This window comes from Balaenoptera ricei, chromosome 15 (assembly GCF_028023285.1).
Source record: "Balaenoptera ricei isolate mBalRic1 chromosome 15, mBalRic1.hap2, whole genome shotgun sequence".
Lineage (NCBI taxonomy): Eukaryota > Metazoa > Chordata > Mammalia > Artiodactyla > Balaenopteridae > Balaenoptera > Balaenoptera ricei.
In genome coordinates, this window is record NC_082653.1 from 12,699,590 (window position 1) to 12,717,873 (window position 18,284).

At 53.0% G+C, this 18,284-nt stretch overlaps 1 protein-coding gene across 3 annotated transcripts in view; it reads left to right on the forward strand.

Annotated features, from left to right (window-relative positions):
* PREX1 (phosphatidylinositol-3,4,5-trisphosphate dependent Rac exchange factor 1) overlaps positions 1–18,284 on the forward strand; it is a 192,513-nt gene that overhangs the window by 133,828 nt on the left and 40,401 nt on the right. For all 3 annotated transcript variants that reach the window (XM_059896182.1, XM_059896185.1, XM_059896184.1), the window contains exons 11-15: positions 6,558–6,658; positions 7,196–7,299; positions 7,492–7,541; positions 9,804–9,879; positions 17,765–17,837. In XM_059896182.1, the coding sequence (XP_059752165.1) occupies positions 6,558–6,658; positions 7,196–7,299; positions 7,492–7,541; positions 9,804–9,879; positions 17,765–17,837 (404 nt within the window). The remainder of the gene's footprint in view (positions 1–6,557; positions 6,659–7,195; positions 7,300–7,491; positions 7,542–9,803; positions 9,880–17,764; positions 17,838–18,284) is intronic.

The following is an 18,284-nucleotide window of genomic DNA, read 5'->3' on the forward strand; positions in this document are numbered from 1 at the left end:
AAACTGTGAGTGGGTTTTCCACCATGGATTGAAAAACGCTGCTCTAGCATTCAAGCAAAGAGAAGCCCCTATAGATATGTCAAGCAGAAAGGTATTTAATGCAGGGAGTCGATTTCAAAGGTTTTGGAAGAGCAAATGTAGACCTTTGAATTAGCCTTTTTGGACTGTCATAACAAAGTATCACAGTCTTGGCAGCTTAAACAATAGAAATTTATTTTCTCATAGTTCTAGAGGCTAGATAGTCTGAGATCAAGATGTTAGCTGGGTTGGTGCCTGGTGAGGCCTCCCTTCCTGAGATACACAAGGGGAAGGGGAGGTCCATATGGTTTCAGTACTTAGGGCTTCCAATTTCTCTGTCTGGGAATTACATTATTTCCTAATAATAAAACATTATTATCCCCGCCCCTATTTTATAACCAAGGATCAAAGGGTCAGAGCACAGGTGAGATGAGATTGGATCCTAAACCCAGGTTTAAATCTCATTCACCTGGGGGAGGGAGAAGCAGGAGAAATGCAGTCCCTGTAAAACCATCAGGCTGTTTCCAGGCCCTACTGTGTATTAGACCCAGTGGTCGGTGCTCTGGAGAGGGTAGAAGAATGCCCAGGGCTCCTGACCGCACGAAGCTTGTGGGGAGAAAAGCTTGCCTGTGAGGCTGGGATTTTGTTGAGAATTTATTAACTTACACCCCACCCGCTTCCCAAAAGATTTTGAAGAGTCCTGGGGTAAAAGCGGCTGTAATTATTATACTGCCATAGACCAGGTGAGAGGTGCCATGGACTAGGGTAGTCCCCGTGGAGATGGGGGCAAGTAGTTGCATTCTGGATCATGTGGAAGGTGACAGCATTGGCTGATGGGGTGGAGAAAAAGGGAATTAAGGATCGTGAGCACCTGGAAGGGCTGGCGTGCTGATTGCTGCCAAAGGGGAGGCAGAGGCAGGTTTCAGAGGGTGGGAGTAGAGCCGAGAGGCTCCATTTGGATGCTTACCCTGAGACAGGCTCCCGGACGGAGATGTCGACTTGTTAGTTGGATATGAAATCTTGACTCGGGGAGAAAAGTCTGGCTTGGAGACCTAAGTGCAGGGGATATGTGGGCATTTAGATGGTTTTCAAAGCCATGAGACTGAATGAAATCTGCAGGGGGATGGGTAGACAGAGGGATGAGGCAGGGACTGGGCCCTGGGGAGGAGGAGGAAGCAGCAAAGGAGACTGAGAGGGAGCGGGCAGAGAGGTGGGAGGCACGCTGGCGAGCGCAGTGATCTGGAAGCCAGCTGAGGGAAGATGCAGAGGCCGTTTGGACGTGTTGAGGGCGAGATGCCCAGGAGACGTTCGCGTATTGAACAAATGTTGGATGGGCAGTTGGAGACCAGTGTGAAGCCGGGGGCAGGGGGCCAGGGGGAGCTGACCGGTCATGGCTTGAGGCTTATGGTTGGCGGGGCAGCAGGCAGGGGATTTTGGGGTGGTTGGGCCCCTGGGGTTGGCCTGGGTGCCTTGGAGTCAGGCTGCCCTTTTGCCCTCAGGGTTAGCTGACCCCAGCTCCATGTTCCCTGGGAGGGTCCGTGGAGGGGAGAGCGTGGGCCCCAGACCTGTGGGAAGCAGGGAAGGGGCAGCGGGCTGGGCTCCATCAGCTAATTCCTAATCCCTGGGCAGAAAGGAGGTGTTTCTCGAGGAGGGGTTTGCTTCCGGCCCCCCAGGGTCAGAGGACCTCTCCGCCTCTTGCCAAACCCTCTGGAGAGCTGAGTCTGGCTGGATGGGCTAACCTGTCTGTGATTAGGGCTTCAGCAGGGTGTTCTGTCTCCTCGGGAAGGATTAGGGGAGATTTCTTTTACTGCCCATTTGAAACAGGGCCAGGACTGAAGCTGGTTTGGCAATCCTCGGGCCCTTAAGGACCAGACTTCCTGCAGGAGGTCGTGCTAATAGAAACTCTCCTCCTTGCGCGGCTTTGCTCTGCATCCAGCCGCGGGCTTGTGGTTCTCCTCCGTCCTGGTCAGGACCCAGCTCCTCCTCCAGGAGCAGCCGGGCCCCCTCCCATGGAAGGAACCAGCAGCCACAGAGACACAATCGTGGAGCCTTTCTCTGCTCCAGGTGCTGCCATGTGACCGTGCCTTTTAATCTTTGTGTGACACTGTGAGGCAGTTTACTGCCATTGTTCCCGTTTTAAGGGTGAGGACACTGAGGCACAGAGAGGGAAAAGGTCCTGCACAAGGTCACATGGGCACAAGTTGGGGGCTGGGATTTGAACCCAGGACTTTCTTTCACCACACTCTGCTGCGTTTATCCATTTTTATCTCTATTCAGCACATTTCGTTTTTCCTGGATTGTTACCTGTCTCTACAACTAGATGGGGGACTCCAGGAATACAAAAAGTGTCTGATTTATCTTTATAACCTTCAAGGGTTAGGCTTTGAATCAGACTTGGACTCAAGTCCTTCCCCCACCTTCTAGCTGTGTGACTTTGGGTAAGTTTCTTAACCTCTCTGAGCCTCAGTAAATGACCAATTAACGAGAGAGAATGAAATGTTTGCCTTGCTGGATTGTCGGAGGATACAGAGAGAAAACACATGTGACATGCTCAGCACATTGTGGGCAAGAGTGATGGAAATGTGATGGAGCTTAAGGAGTGGCCTGTTTCTGCCCTCATCAGAGACAAAACTCATGGATGCCATGTGAAGAAAAACCAAGAAATAAAATCTGTGTATTTTTGTGGAGGCTTCATGGGAGGAACATGGCGTTTGCCCTCTAGGATCCTCGGATTCTAGGGAGACAAAATTGATTCCTTCATCTATCCCAGTCATTGTTTATTGAGCCCTTACTGTGTGCAAGCAGTGAACAGGACAGAGGAAACCCCTGCCCTCGTGGAGATAACTGGCCAGTAGGGGAATCAGAAAGTAGATAAATACAAATAAGGGAATTTCAGTGACTTGATGAGTGCTTTAAGGAAATAAGTAGGTTGATGTGAGGAGGTGAGGAAAGGGGGTGTGATTTCAGCCAGGGTGGTCAGGAAGGGCCTCTTAGGGGAGGTGACATTTTAACCAAGATCTGGATGACAAGCAAGAGCCAACCATGAGAAGATCTGGGGGAACAACAGCATTCCTGGCAGAGGGAACAGCAGGCGTGAAAGCCCCAAGGCTGCAATGAGCCTTGAGTAAATTGAGGAACAGCTTGGAGGCCAGCGTGGCTGGAGGGAGTGAGTGGCTGGGGGGTGTTGAGATGAGGCCACAGTGGGTAGCAGGGGCCAAATCAGGCAGGTAAGGGGTGAGGGGTTCAGATTCTATCCCAGGTGCTCTGGGAATCCATTGAAAGAGTTTGTGCAGGAGAGTGAGGCAAGCGAGGATGAACTCATTATACAGGCCCGGAATGAGGGCAGTGTCAGAGCTTTAAGAACTCAGGGCACAAGGTGTGATGGTCTGTCTGGCAGGGCAGTCAGGGAAGGCTTCCTGGAAGGAGAAGGCCTTTGGTTGTACTCTAGACAGAGTTAGATGTCATTCATTAATTGAAGTCTGCCAGAATGGGAGCACCCAGGTGCAAGAGGCCACACTGTTTCACCCACCTGTGGGCATAAGTACAGGGTGTGTAATAGCTGATCAATAATGATTCGTCAGGCATTGCTGCAGACACGACCCGGAAGCATCTCAGGCAGTGGAGTCACAGGGATGAACATAAAACCCCCAGTTCCTGCCCTTGTGGAGCTCAAGGCCATGGAGGAGACAGGCAAGAGAAATGGGATTCTTGTATTGGGGGTGAGTGGACATTGGATCTCAGCTTGGGGGCTTTCCCGGGAAGACTGCCAGGGTGTACCTGTGTGTCCCCTGTGCCTAGCCTTGGACTTGACACTTGAAATTCATGTTTACTGGGTGCACGATACTGGGGGGCAGGAAGGAAGAGGGATGAAGGCTGACACATGCTAACTCTCAACTAGTCCCCCATTCCCTGCATCTCAGACTCCCCGCCAAAGCAGGCTGACCTGCTCCCTGTGTCCGCAGCGTACCTCACGCTGCTCCTGGTTAGGTCTGTCTGGAAGACTGGATCTCGCTTCTCTCTGCCCCCACCCCCACCAACTGGCAGATTGCCGGTTCCCTAACCTTACTTCTTACTCAGGGCCTTTGTATATGCTGACCCTCCTGCCTGTAACACATTTCCTTGCACCCAGCGGTAGCACATGGCGCCCCACTGACACAGCGTGGTTCGCAGATGTGTTTTCCATGGCCCACACGGTGCTTTCAGAAAATTTTGGATTCAATATCAACATTTAACAGTTGGGAGATTTCACAGGAAATGCTGGATCTCCAGCTTCTCTTGAAAAGTCGTAAGATGCTTTAGTCTTCCCACGCGGCCACAGTTGGCCGCAGCGAGTGGCTGCCGTCTTCAGAAGCTCTGGCTGGTTCAGCAGAGTTTCCACCTGGCCCCTTTTACTCATTTATGAGAGTTTAAGGTCCCTGCATTAGAGGAGAATTTTGTCTGGTTTTGTAGGCTGGATCCCAGCTTAGGATTCAACATGATTTGAAAGTTACCGACGAAATCCAGAAGACCCCTGAATGTGAACCACTTGCCAGATGGACCCTGCTGAGGCCCAGAGAGGGACAGCAGTTTGCCCAAATTTGCCCAGTAAATTGATCCTCAAAAAGGCTCAAGACTCAGCTCAGGGCAGAAACCTGGGTCACAGTTGCTGTCCTCTGGGCTGCATTCTTCTGCCCTTGCAGCTGCTGTGGGCAACTCCCTGTCCCCACACCCTGGCCACAGGGCTGCCGGTCCGTGCCAGAGGTGGCCCCCGATGGGACAGCTGGTGGGCAGCTGGAGGCCGAGTCTCCAGCTTCCGAGAGTGGGCACTCAACATCTGTTCACCTCCCCCAGCTGCCAGCAGCTTTCTTTCTGCCTCTGATTTTTGGGACTTCAAGAATAGAACTGGGGGAGGACAGGACCCAGAACAATCTCTTCCCCACTTGGGGCTCCCGCTCCACAGAATAGATCCGTTTCTTCTACACCCTCCCCCCTCGGCTCTCACTGGGGTTCCCTGAATGCCTCGGAACACACCGCTACCTACACACAGGGCAGGTCTTTGCTCAGCCAAACACTGCAAAGCTAAAAATAGCCCTGCCCCCTTCTGGCCCTGTAATTGGAGGCAGACAGCTGGTTTTGATAAGCTCCCCACTCTGGCCAGCTGCCACCCGCTTTCATTGAGTACAGAATGACCACATCCCCAGCTCTCCCCTGGCCCGCTGACTTCCAGTGGGTTGAGCTCTGCATGGAGGCCAAACGCTACTCCGAGAACCAGGACCCAGGCTCTGGCTGAGCCTCTGCCCCTCTGGGTAGTCACATTGGATTTGCCTCATTTCCTCTGGGCTTTTGAGCACTTCTTTCTTGCTGAGACGTTCCTGCTTACCCCAGAACATTCCTTCTTGTTTGATGGTTCATTCCTTTATTTGTTCAAAAGAATATTGAGCCTTGCTGTGCTTTGGACCGTCTTCCAGGTGCGGGGCCTGTAGAGCTGTGAATCAGTCAAAGCTCCCCATAAGCATGGAGGTGACATTCTGGTTCGGGGAGATAGTTGATAAACACATAAATAAATCTGTAAATAGTATAATACAACTCCAGTGATAAGTGCTAAAAAGGAAGTAAAACGGAAAGATGGGGATGGTTTGTGTGGGTGTGGGGTGTCTTGATGAGGTAGTCAGGGAAGGCTTCTCCGAGGAGGTGATATTTGAGCTGAGACCTAAAGATGAAAGAGAAAGACTGTGTGAAGAGCTGGGGAAGGGTGTTTCTAGGCAGTGGGAACAGCAAGTGCAAAGGCCCTGAGGCAGGCAGGAGTCTGGCAGTTTTTTTTAAGCAGGGGAAGATGGTGGGTGAGGCTAAAGCAGAATAAGTGAAAGGTATAGGAGATGAGGAGGGGGCAGTTCATGTCAGGGCCTTGTCATCATGTGGGCAGAGTTTGGATGTTTTTCTGAGAGTAACCAGGAAGCCCGCCGGAGGGTTTTAAGTGGGAGAATGATATGACTTGATCACCCTTAGCTCTTCTGACTCTCCACAATCATTTTTCTGGGTCTGTATTTCTTCCGGCTTATTGGTTTCTTCATTCCTTCTGTCTGTCCATCCATCCATCCAGCCGTCATCCATCTCCCCACTCATCTACCCAGTAATCTCTCCACTTATCACCCACCCATCTGTTCCCCTCCCCACCCACCTACCCACTAATTTTCCCAGCCACCTAGTCATTTATCTGTCTGTCAAATCATCCAGTCATCTCACTTTTCATTCATTTATCCACTTATGTGTCCATCCTCTCTCTCTGTCTCTCTCATCCATCCTCCTATCCATCCATCCATCCAGTGAGCCTGAGGCGGGGCCTGGGGTTTGCTCACACCCGCCTCTCTGCCACTGGTCTAGGGGAAAAGCAGCTGGCCTCAGCACGACCCCCAGGCCTGTGGTGTCCTAAGCTCTGCTTTCCTGTGGGCAGTTCTGGCTGTCACTTCTGGGAGTTGGAGGGGGCCAGGCCAGTTCAGTGCTGGCCCCTGTGGTCTCAGGACTGGGGAGGTCCTCTCAACTGCATGTTATGTTCCTGGCAGTGAATTTGTTGCCTGGCTCCTGGAAATCGGCGAAATCAGCAAGACGGAAGAAGGCGTGAACCTGGGCCAAGCCTTGCTGGAGAATGGTATTATCCACCATGGTGAGTGTGGGCCAGGCCTGGGAGGCCGAGCAGTAGGACCAGGTCAGACCTCCACAGTGCTGTGCTTCCACTAACTCAGAGGCCATTTCTGCACTTCTGTGTGGCCACCTGTTCCTTCATGCTTTGAAGGAAGAGCCTACAGGATCGGCTAATGGATCCAAAGTGGGGAGTGAGAGAGAGAAGCACTAGGGGTGACTCGGGCCCGTTGTGTAGAGATAGATTCATAAATCTTGACAGTGGGGTCTAACACCCCAGCCTGCTTCGTGATCTAGCTCCAGGGAGATGCTGGGCAGGTGGGCCTCAGGGCAGACTGGAGCGGGCATTTCTGGGCCTCTGATGAGACCGGCAGATGCCCCAGCCCCCAGCTGTGGGTCTCAGCGGGGCCCTGCACGTAGCAGGAGGACCTGGAGTGTGGGCACGGGCTTTGGTGAAATGGCGCTTGGCACGGAGCCTGGCCGAGTGGAGGGTGAGGATGGTGGGCGTGGGTCAGGAGGGACCGAGGGTGCGCCCAGCCTCACCAGCCCTGGGTCCCTCCAGTCTCTGACAAGCACCAGTTCAAGAACGAGCAGGTGATGTACCGCTTCCGCTACGATGACGGCACCTACAAGGCCCGGAGTGAACTGGAGGACATCATGTCCAAGGTGGGAACCCCTCCACCCTGACCCCATGACCTTGACCCCACAGTCACCGCAGAGCAGGCCTGTGCCCCAGTGGCCTGTTCTCCACTGCCTTCACCAGTCTCCCCTCTCCCTCCACCCTCCCTCCCAGAAGCCTGGATTTGGAGGCCCCTGAAGGATGTGGCCTGATCCCAGACTCCGTTTTTTCTCTTTCAGGGTGTGAGGCTTTACTGCCGTCTTCACAGCCTCTACACCCCTGTGATCAAGTAAGTTACTCTCTCCAAGCTTCAGTTTCACCTCTGTCTCTTCTCAGCTGTGTGGCCTTGGGCCAATAACTTAACCTCTCTGAGCCTCAGTCTCCTTCTCCATCAAATGGGGCTAATAACTGTACCTACCCTGTAGGTTTGTCATGAGGGTCAAGTGAGTTAATTTGTGGGAAACACTGCAGTGTGGTGGTGAAGGGTGTTAGTTCTGGATCTCAGCCTGCTAGTCAGCAGCTATGTGCTCTTGGGCAGTTATTTAACCTGCTGGGGCCTCAACTTTTCCCTCTGTGGAATGGGGATAATAATAAGATACACCTCAGGGCCTTTGTACTTGCTGTTTCCTCTGCCTGGGGTGTTCTTCCCCTACATATCTGCATATCTGCTTCCTTACTTACTTCAAATGTCTCCAAGTCAGAGGGGCCCTCCCTGACCATGTGTCTAAAACATCACCATCTGGAACACGCTACCCTCCTTACTTCAGTTTGGTTTTCTTCTTGAAGCTTGTCAGTAGCTGACATGGTTTTCTTCTTGAAGCTTGTCAGTAGCTGACATACTATATATTTATTTCTTAGTCTGTATACTGTCTGTACCCCAGGGAATTGTACACTCACCAAGGGCAGGGAATTTGCTCACTGCTGTGTCCCCAGACCCTTGACAACACCTAGAGCGGTGCTGGCCAGTAGAACTTCCCGCACTGATAGAGATGCTCTGTGCCCGTGCTGTCCAATACAGTAGCCACTAGTCACACGTGGGTTTCACACTCTTGAGACTGAAGAGTGTAATCTTAACTCTGATTTAACATTAATTGGTTGAAAAACCGCCATGTACTGGAGAACACAGTCCAGGGCAAAGGAGCCCTCAGTAAATGTTTGTTGAGTGATTGTTGAAAGGTAATTAACTTCTTTTGCCTCTGTTTCTGCATCTGTGAAATGGGCATAAGAATAGCTCACACCCCTTGGCTTGTCATGAAGATTAAATGTGACTGGTGCCTGGCACACAGTGAAGGCTCTATCAGTGCCAGTGATTGGTGGTTGTCTTTACCGTGAAGCTTGTGGCTGTGGATGAAGGGACAGGGAGGGTGACCTGGTCCTCACCAGCTGCAGAGGCCTCTGCCCTCTGTCTTGACAGCTCTTGTCACCTCTCAGGAGCGGAGAGGAAGGGTCTTTTCCCAGTATTCCCTGGAGGCCAGGCCCAGGGAGCCCCTTTCACCTCCAGACCTGCCCCGTTGGCTCCTCCCCTGCTACCTTTGTGCAGGCCCAGAAGGCAGGCGGGGCCGCCCCGGTCCAGCCTTGGCCCTTGCAGGAGAGGCCTCTCTATCAGCCCCCAGAGGAGGAAGTGACTGGGCTGGCAGCGGGTCCCCACTTACCGCACACGTGACCTGCTGGGCTCCTCAGTTCCTGAAAGCCTGAGAAGAACTCCCCAACCGGCCTTTCTCAGCCCCGACAGGGGCTGGCCGCAGAAACTCACTTTTGTCAGCTTCAAAGGCTGAGAAATTGTTGCCGTTTGGCGGCAAGGTCCGCACAACCCTTTGTACCAAGACTTGGCAGGAATTAGATGCTACAACAGGTCAAAGCAAAGAACCAGGACCGTCACAGCGCCCTGCATTCTGCTCTGTCCTGATTGCCCACACCAGCCCACGGAGAAGCGTTTCCATGTCGGTATAGTTTTGTTAACTTTAGACACATGAATGTTAACAGCAAAACAAAAGAAAAAAGGAAAGAATTGGAAGTTTTTCTCATTACTCAGAGTAAATCAGGGTTCTGCAGGCTCAGCGTTTTTGACGTTTTGGTCTGGATAATTGTTTGGGGGCTGTTCTGGGCAGTTTTGAATGTTTAACAGCATCCTGGTGTCTATCTGCTGGTTGCTGGTAGTACCTCTGCACTCCACCTCCCCAGCCAGATTATGGCAGCCAAAAATGTCACTAGACACAGCCAAGTGTTCCTTGGGGAGCATAGCCATCCCTGCTTGAGAACCCCAGGCTGGGGAAAGCTTCCAGAGCCCTAGAGCCACCTACTCCTGCCCCTTGATGCTGTTGGTGAGGATGGGGTCCTGGGTTGGGACAGACCTGCCCTCAGTGACACTGCGAGTGAGGTGTGGAGTCGGGGCTGGACTCCCTGCCTGGTGCTCTCTCCCCGGCCCCCCTGCCTCTGACCCGTGGCTGGAGAGCCTGGAAATCCTCGGACCCCGAGCTCTTTGAGTAGGGACATTGGGACTGTTTCCCCTCCCTCCTCCCCGATCCGCTCACGGCCTGCTTCCTCCCCACAGGGACCGCGATTACCACCTGAAGACGTACAAGTCGGTGCTGCCCGGGAGCAAGCTGGTGGACTGGCTGCTGGCCCAGGTGGGAGCCCCTCCGAGCAAGTGTGCCCCGTCGTCCCCCTCTGCCCAGGCCTGAGGGGCTAACCAGGATGTGGGCCTTTGAGGTTTAAAACAAAATTTTTTTAAATTATTTTTTTAAATTGCGGTAAAATACGCATAATATAACATTGATCATCTTAACCATTTTTAAGTGTACAGTCCAGTAGCCCTAAGTCCATTTCCATTATTACACAGCCATCACCCCCATGCACTTCCAGAGCTCTTTCCATCTTGCAAAACTGAAACTCTGTCCCCATTAAACAGTAACTTCCCATTCCTCTCTCCCCCCGGCCCCTGGCAGCCATCCTTCCACTTCCTCTCTCTGAGTTTGCCTGCTCTAGGTGCCCTGTGTAGGTGGAATCATGCAGTGTTTGTACTTCTGTGTCTGGCTTGTTTCACTCAGCATAATGTCTTCAGGGTTCATCCACGTTGTAGCCTGTATCAGAATTTCCTTCCTTTTAAAGGCTGAATAATATTCTGTTGTGAGGATAGAGCACATTTTATTTATCTGTCAGTTAAGGGACACTTGGGTGGCTGCCACCTTGAGGCTTTCCTGTTTAAAAGTGGGACGGTCCCGGGCAAACTGGGACAAGCTGGTCTCATCCTGCCATCAAACCGGAGCCTCCATATGAGGCTTGCCGAGTTATTCCCTTATCCCAGGTTCCCAGTGAGTCGGGGCCGGGCAGAGTCTTGGAGAAATCTCTGTGCTGATTTTGCTGCAACTTCCCAAAGGTGATGGTTCCATCGAGGTGCCGTGGACACTTTTACCTACCTGCCTCGTATACTTTGTGGCTTCTGTTTGCAGGGCGCTTACTCTGGGCCAGGCCCTGTCTGGGCTTTGTGTAGTATCTCATTGAGTCCTCCAACCCATTTCCAGACAGGGAACTGGGGCCCAGAGAGGCCAAGTGCCTGGTTCAAGGGCACACAGCCTGGCAGCAGTAAAGCTGGGACTCGGATGGGCGCATCTTACATACTTAGGCCTCATTTCTGCAAACTTCTCAGGGAGCCTGCAAGAATGTTCATTCATAGTCTATAAGAAGAATGTAATGTCTCCAAAGACAAGAAGACAACTGTGAAATCTAAATGTTTAAACTTTCATAGAGTGCAGCTTTATGGCAACCTTATTAATTGTTAAGTTTAGCATTCATAGAAACTTCATTCCATTCAAAAACAATTTGCTGCCTGGATTTTCTCATGTTAAACAGATTCCTGATGATTGCCTAGAAATATCATAGCCAATCTATGTAAAGTAAATGCTTCTTGGTGTCAAATAACTTCAAAAGCAAGTTTAGAAAAATTCTTGAAAAAAAAATTTCAAGCCCCCAAATCGTATTTAATGTAGGATGTGGGTGCATTTTAATATGTTTGCTATGATGTGGGGCCCTAAGACGCAGGAGGTCTTAAAATGACCTTGGATTTGAATTCAGATTTGCACAGCTGGGAAGCACAGAGGTGCTAACCATTGTACTACACCGCACACTGCCCCCTCCTTAGGATCCCCTGAAGCCAGCTCAGAGCATGTGCTTTATTTATAGCCAGGCAGACCTGGGTTCAAATCTCAGCACTGCCACTTCTCAGCTGAGTGATCTTGGACAAGCCACTTAACCTCTCTGTGCCTCAGTTTCCACACCAGTAAAATGAAGCTCAAAACAATACCTTCCCCTTTAGATTATTTTGAGGGTTCAGTGAGTTAATCATCTAAAGTGCTTAGAACAGTGCCTGGCACAGAGTAATTGCTTAGTAAATGGAACTGTTATTGTAATAATTCCTCATTTCCTTCCCAAAGGATTCAAGGTGCCTCAAAATTCCATGCAGTGTGGAAGGAAGGCTGAAGAAATTACAGAGGGACTTGGGGGTGCAGGGACAGCTGGGGAGGGCCAAGGGGCGATCTGTTCGGGGTCCCATCTTCTGAGTGGGCTGTGACAGGGGAGGGGCGATTTCTTTTGTGGTTTAGGTTCTTCGTTCAGACCCCAGACATGCCGGGGTGTAGGGCTCTCTGAAACGCTGCTTCTCCCCACCTTAGACCTTTGTGGCCTCATGTTTCCTGAGCTCCACAGCTGACTGTTGGTTTCAAAGCGCGATGTGGACTTTGCCTTAAGTGGCGAATCCCAGGCCTGAGCTGGGAGTGGGGTGGGTTACCGAGCTGATGAGAAGTCAGTGAACCTGGGAAATACCTGGAGATGGAATGCACAGGATGCACCGCTCTGGGGCTGGGAAGGGGTCACGGATGGGTCCCGGGGTTTTGGTGCGGTGGGTTTTCCCTTAGTTCACAGTGATGGGAAGGCGGGGCGGGGGGAAGTTGAGCGTTCTCCTTGGCTGTGGGAAGGCGCTGCCTTTGGGGTGCCCACTGTACTCCCCAGTGGAGTGGAGGAGGTGGGCGGGGGAGGGGCAGGCTTTGCACACCTGCTGCTCAGGAGGCATCTCTGCCGCAGATACTCTGTTCCTTGTCAGCTCCTGGGTGGTATTTACAATGAGAGGGCAGAAGAGAGTGTAGAAAAATCCGACAAGAGGGCTCATGGGCTCATCCCTTTTTTCCTCCTAACACCTGCTGTGTATAAGGCACTGTTTTAGGTTCTGGGGGGACAGCAGTGGACAAGACAGACAACGCTCCTGCCCTCGTGGATGTTAAATTCTGGTGAGGGGTAGGAGAGGCATTTAATAAACAAGGAAAAGTAGTAACATACTTTGTTAGCTGGTGCTAGGTGCCAGCTTGGTGGGAGCTATGGGGGGGAAGTCAACCTTTCACATGGGTGGGTGGTGATGTGGTTTTCCACAGGGGGCAGAGAAGGTGGTGTTTCGAGCAGGGACCTTTGACTAGAGACCGGAGGGAGGTGGGGAACGAGCCAGGGGGACGTCTGGGGCCGGAGCTTTCCCTGAGGGGACAGCAGCTCGGAGGCTCTGAGTGGGGTGAGCTTGGAGGGTCTGGGGCTGGGGAGAGGCCAGTGCGGCTGGAGTGGCGTGAGCGAGAGGGAGGGTGGTGGGGAAGCTGGTGGGCAGCCAGCCCCAGGAGGCCTTGTGAGCTCTTGGGAGGTTTTGGGCCAGTGCAGGGCTCTGAGCACAGATGGGACAGCATCTGACTTCGGTGGGATAAGATGCTCGGGCTGTCGGGGGACGAGGCTGGCAATTGGGAGACCAGCGAGGGGGCGGCTTCAGAGCTGCAGGTGGGGAGCGCGGTGTCTGAGAGCCGGGTGGCCGCGGGGGAGGTGGGAAGAGTGGTCAGGCTTTGGATCTTTTGAAGGTAGACCTAACGGAGTCTGCTGTTGAATGGACGGAGTGGGCGGGCAGTGGTGAGAGACACAGGAGTCTTGAATGACTGCAAGGCCCTTGGCCGAGCTGGGGAGGCTCAAGTGTGCCCTGGACCCCGGCAAGGAGGAGAACCAGCCAGAGCAACAGCCTCTGTTGGTTTCTCTTTGTGATCGGTGTTGGGCATGGCGGGGGCCTGCTTGTCACCAGTGCTGTCACATTAGCTGTGATCCTGGCCGAAGGCCCCCTGGAGTAGCCTGAGTCATTGTCAGTTGGTCCAGAGGACCCCCTCCCCCGACCCCGCCTCCCTGCCGCCATCCCCCAGCATCCAGTCACAGTGGAGGCAGGGGGCGGACGGTGGTGTGAAGGTTGCAGCTGACCCTCTGTCCACTTCAGCAGGCCTCGCATGGCTTGGCCTGGTCTGGGGACACAGGGAAGCTAATTGGAGTTGACATAGGATGGCTTCCATGAGATTGACCGAACGACAGCTGGCATCTGGCTCCGGGTCAGGGAAAGGGGGGGGACGGTGTGCGTGTGGGTCTCTCTGTGGGGGAGAGGTTGGTGATGAGGATGTGACCTTGAAGACTGCTTACAGCAAGTCTTGATTCCAAGAGTCATCCCCACCTGCACTTTAGCAGGAAAGTCAAGAAGAAAACATAGAATTGTGTAGTTCAGCAGGGTTATTTTGCTTTGAACACATCTTCATTTCTAACTCTAGGTCATTCTGCTCCTTGAAACAAAATGTTGATTGAAACCCCCTAGATCAGCTAGAAATACTTTTGGCTGCACATAGTAGGAAACCTGACTTACACAGTCAAGACATCTCTCACATAATAGGAAATCTAAATTATACAATAAAGACATTTTTTGCTCATATAACTAGGCGTCCAGAGTTCATGGTTCTAGAGCTCAACAATGCCATTTATACCCATGCTCTTTCCATCTTTTTGTTCCGCCATCTTGCCAGCTGCCTCATTGTCATCAGACGGCTGCCACAGCTCCAGGTATCACATGTATGTAGACCTATGGCCAAAGGCAGGCAGCAGGGGCAGTTGGAAAGAGCTTTCTCACTATGTTTATTAGGAGAGGAAACTTCCCCCAGTCCCCTCCCTTGCCCAGTGGTCTTCCCCTTAGGTCTCATGGCCAGGTGGGTCCCTCATGTACCCCTAAACCAGTCTCTAGGGAAAACAACAAGGATTGCTGAGAGTACCTTAGAATTCCTCAGAATTCATCCCTTGAGGCTGGGGGAAGGGCTCCCTACCAACTACTCAGATGAATGAGAATTCTTTTAGCTCAGAGGATAAGGAGGGTATTAGTCCTTTGACTGACAAGCTATGTACTGTATCACTTCTGATCTTCTGTGTGTATTATCTCATTTAATCTTCAGAAAACAGTTGTTATCCCCATTGTACTGATGAGGAAACTGAGGCTCAGGTTATGTAACTTGCCTCAGGACACACAGAAATGAGGTACTCCTATAAGATTGTTGGGGGGGGGCCTTCATGATGCCTTGGTAGTCAATAATAATAGAAATTGTAATAATAATCCTCTGTATTGATTGTAGCTTGTACTGTGGAGTCTGAGTGGGGAATACCACTGAGAGGTGGCAGAGGCCTTGGAAAGTCAAGGGCAAATCTGGGGATAAAAAGTACAAATGAGGAAATGAAAGTCAGAGAGGTTAAGGAATTGCCTACGGTCATGGCTTGGCCAAACAGGGGTTTGAACCCGGGGGATCCAGCTCCAGGGTTTGCTCTCCTCACCTCTCTGCTCATGGTTTTTTGGTCTGTGCTGCTTGGGCTCCGAGATGCCCTAGGCTATGGCCGTCAAAAGGAGGGCGGGGGTCGGTGGGCTGGGGCAGGAGAGAGCAGGGACAGGCCAGGAGCCAGGTGCGGGAGGGCTCATATCTGCTGGCTCCTGTGCCGGCTCTGCAGAAATGTGCCCTGAGCGCCCGCTACGCTGACCCCCATGCTCAGGCAGATGGCAGTGCTGACGGCAGCGGGGTTTCTAGCGCCCGGGGTGGGGTGGCAAGGCTGGGGTGGGTGAGCAGGCAAAGGGCCAGGCCGGCAGCTCAAGGCACCAGCAGAGGAAACAAAGGATAAACAAGGACAGGACAGGAGCCCTGGCTGTAACCCTGGGTAACTCTCCTGCCCTCTTGGAGCCTCAGTTTCCCTATTTGTAACTTGGAGGGAAGGTCCAGTTGTAAAAGGATTCCATTCTCATGCTGTAAACTTGGGCAAGTGCCAAGCCTGTCTGTGCCTCAATTTCTTCATCTGTCAAATGGGGTTAATAAGAGCGATTGCCTCTGGGTTGACCATCAAGGTAGTTAGGAGGAGCTGACATGGGCACTGAGACCTGAAAAGCCAGGGCAGGGCATTCCAGGGGGAGGAAGGAGTAGGTGCAAAGGCCCTGAGGTGGGGTCACATGTAGTGTGTGGAAGGAGCAGCAAGGAGGCCGTTGTGGATGGAGCGAGCCCCCAGCGAGGGGGGCTGGTGGGTGAGTGGGGGATGAAGGGGAAGTGTGCTGGTGAGGTTGATTTCACAGGGCTGTGTGTGCCTGTGCCTTCCTCTGGGAGGGGAGAAAATGGAGACTGGATGACTTTCGGTTTCCCCACGGCTGGCAGGATGTGGGGTGGGGGCTTGCTTTTCAGGCGGTGGACACATCCAGGGTTGGCGTATTTCACTCTTGACCAGAGAATCCCTCTGCTGTTCTCACTTTGGGAGCCACCCCATGGGTCACCCCAGGGCCCTTTGGAGAGAAGAGAGGCCGGGACGGGCTGGGATGGGCTGGGAGCCCAGGTTGTGAGAGCTTCAGAAAGCTAGGTGGGCTCCAGACGCCTGCCCGGGCCCCCTGGGCTGCAGAGCTGGGCCTGCCCGCCTCCTGGGCCCCTCACAGCTGGGGGCGGCTGCTCCGGATGCGGCCTCTTGCATGGATGGCCGCCCCGCTGGCAGGGCTGTGAGTGTGCTGGCTCTCCAGCCGCCGGCCCGCGGTCCCACAGGACAGATTTGTCATCTGTGAGTCAGCTGGGGCAGCTAGAGCAGCTGAGGCCAGTGGCTCCCCCAGGCTCTGCTCTGGGGCCTTGGCAGGCTGAGGCCTGCAGCTCTGAATTCATTTCTCCTGTAGCTGAGGAATTCCCTCCCTGGCCCCTCCGCTGCTGGCAGGGGCCTGGGGGGGGATACACCAACAGTGGAGGCCTCTGGCCTGGCTGTGTCGGGCCAGTGCCTCTTGGAATAACTTCTCACTTGGGCAGTATTTTAAACGAGAGGCCGGCTGAGCGGAGCGAAGCTCATTGACCTGGCTACAGACTAATGCATGAGTTAGTCCCTGCTGACAATGTCTTTATTCAGTCAGCAAGTATGTACTGAGCACCTACTGCATGCCAGGCTCTGTTCTAAGCACTTAGGATTCAGCAGGGAACACAGTAGATCAAAGGCCTTTTCCTTAAAGAGCTGACCTTCTCACTCACCCTGTTTTTGCCGGCCACGTTATTCTCTGTACTCTAAGCTTTGTCCCCCTCTGGACCTTTGTCCTTGCTGTTTCCTTTGCCTGTCACTTCCCCTACGTACACACACAACTCACATACTTTGCCTGGATATACTGAGATTATTTGGGTTGCAAGAAACAGAAACAGAATCTGGCTAACTTAAAGAAAGTAAAAAAGAGAAGATGACTTATTGAGAAGGCCGTGGAGCACCCACAGAGCCAGGGGGAGACCCAGGAGCCAGGTCCCAGGAGGAACTGGCACCAGGAGACTCCCAGCTTCTCGGGAGCAGGCGTGGAGGGGCACCGTCTCCAGGGCACACTCTCGGGGAGAATCGGCACCAGCTGTTCCCTGACCTTGGGTTCCTCTGCTCAGGGAGGAGCCAGGTCAGTTAGGAGTTGAACTTGATTTCTAGTATCAGAGAGCCAACTACAGAGGCTGAAACAAATTAGGGGTTTATTTTTCTTTGGTATGAGAGGAGCCCGGAGGTTGGTGGTCCAGAGCTGCTAGTACAATCTCATGATATCTTTGAAGACCACCCCTGCGCTTTCTTTTTGCTCTGCCATCCTTAGTATGTTTCTATTTTTGAGGTCACATTGTGCTCTAGAATGACTGCAGGAGCTCCAGCCATCACACCTTTGTTCCAGGCAGGAGGAAGAGAAAGGAAGGGCCGGGGACAAAGAGTGTTTTGCCAGAGCTCCCTATCAGTGGTTTCTGCTTATATCTCATTGGCCACCTCTACCTGTAAAGGAGGCTGGGATCTGTAGTTGTCTAGGTAGATGAATTGCTGTCTGTAAGAGTGAGGGTTTCAGTACTAGGGTGGGATGGGGCCGGGGAGGGTTGTTGCTGGGCAACCAGCAGTGTCTGCCACATAAAATCTCCATTTCTCGTTTGTGGTGTTTATGGCATGGTACACCATGCATTTCTCACATGTAAATAACATGCAATTAAATACTTTTCTTGTTTGGGGTTTATTAATAACAATCAGAGACATGGTTGGGGGATACCACAGTAAACCAGACAGACACACATCCCTGCCCTTGTGGAGTCTCCATTCCCGGGGTGGTGGTGGGCTTTTCCCCAGCCTGGCTCAGCCCCTTGGCTCAGCGGGTCCACCTCACACGCTCTGCTTCTTGTTCTGTTCCAGGGCGATTGCCAGACACGCGAGGAGGCGGTGGCGCTTGGTGTGGGCCTGTGCAACAATGGCTTCATGCACCACGGTAATCCGCCCCTTCCCCTTCAGCCCAGCCTCCCCGGGGTGGGGTGGGGGTCCTGTCCTGGAACAGAAGAGCTGGCAGGGACCCTGGTCCCTGGTGCATTTTACGGCAGGGGGAAACTGAGGCCCAGAGAGAGCAAGTGGTGGGCTGGCGGCTGCCCAGTGTGCCCGTGGGTGAGCCCGGGCTGGATGCTGGGTGGGCCTGTGCGGCAGCTCGTGGATTCCACCCTTCCCCACCCCACCCGCCCCGTTCTGCACTGATGGGGACATCACTTCAGGTGGCCAGTGGGGACCAAGGTGGCTGGTAAAGATTGGATGCAAAAAACAGACCGGATGTGAGGTCAAATCCATGAGCTTCCTAAGCCCTTCCTCCCTCATGGGATGTGGCCTCCCAGGGTGGGCAGTGAGGGTGGACGACGCGGACCTGGCCCACGGGCTTCCGGGGAGGAGA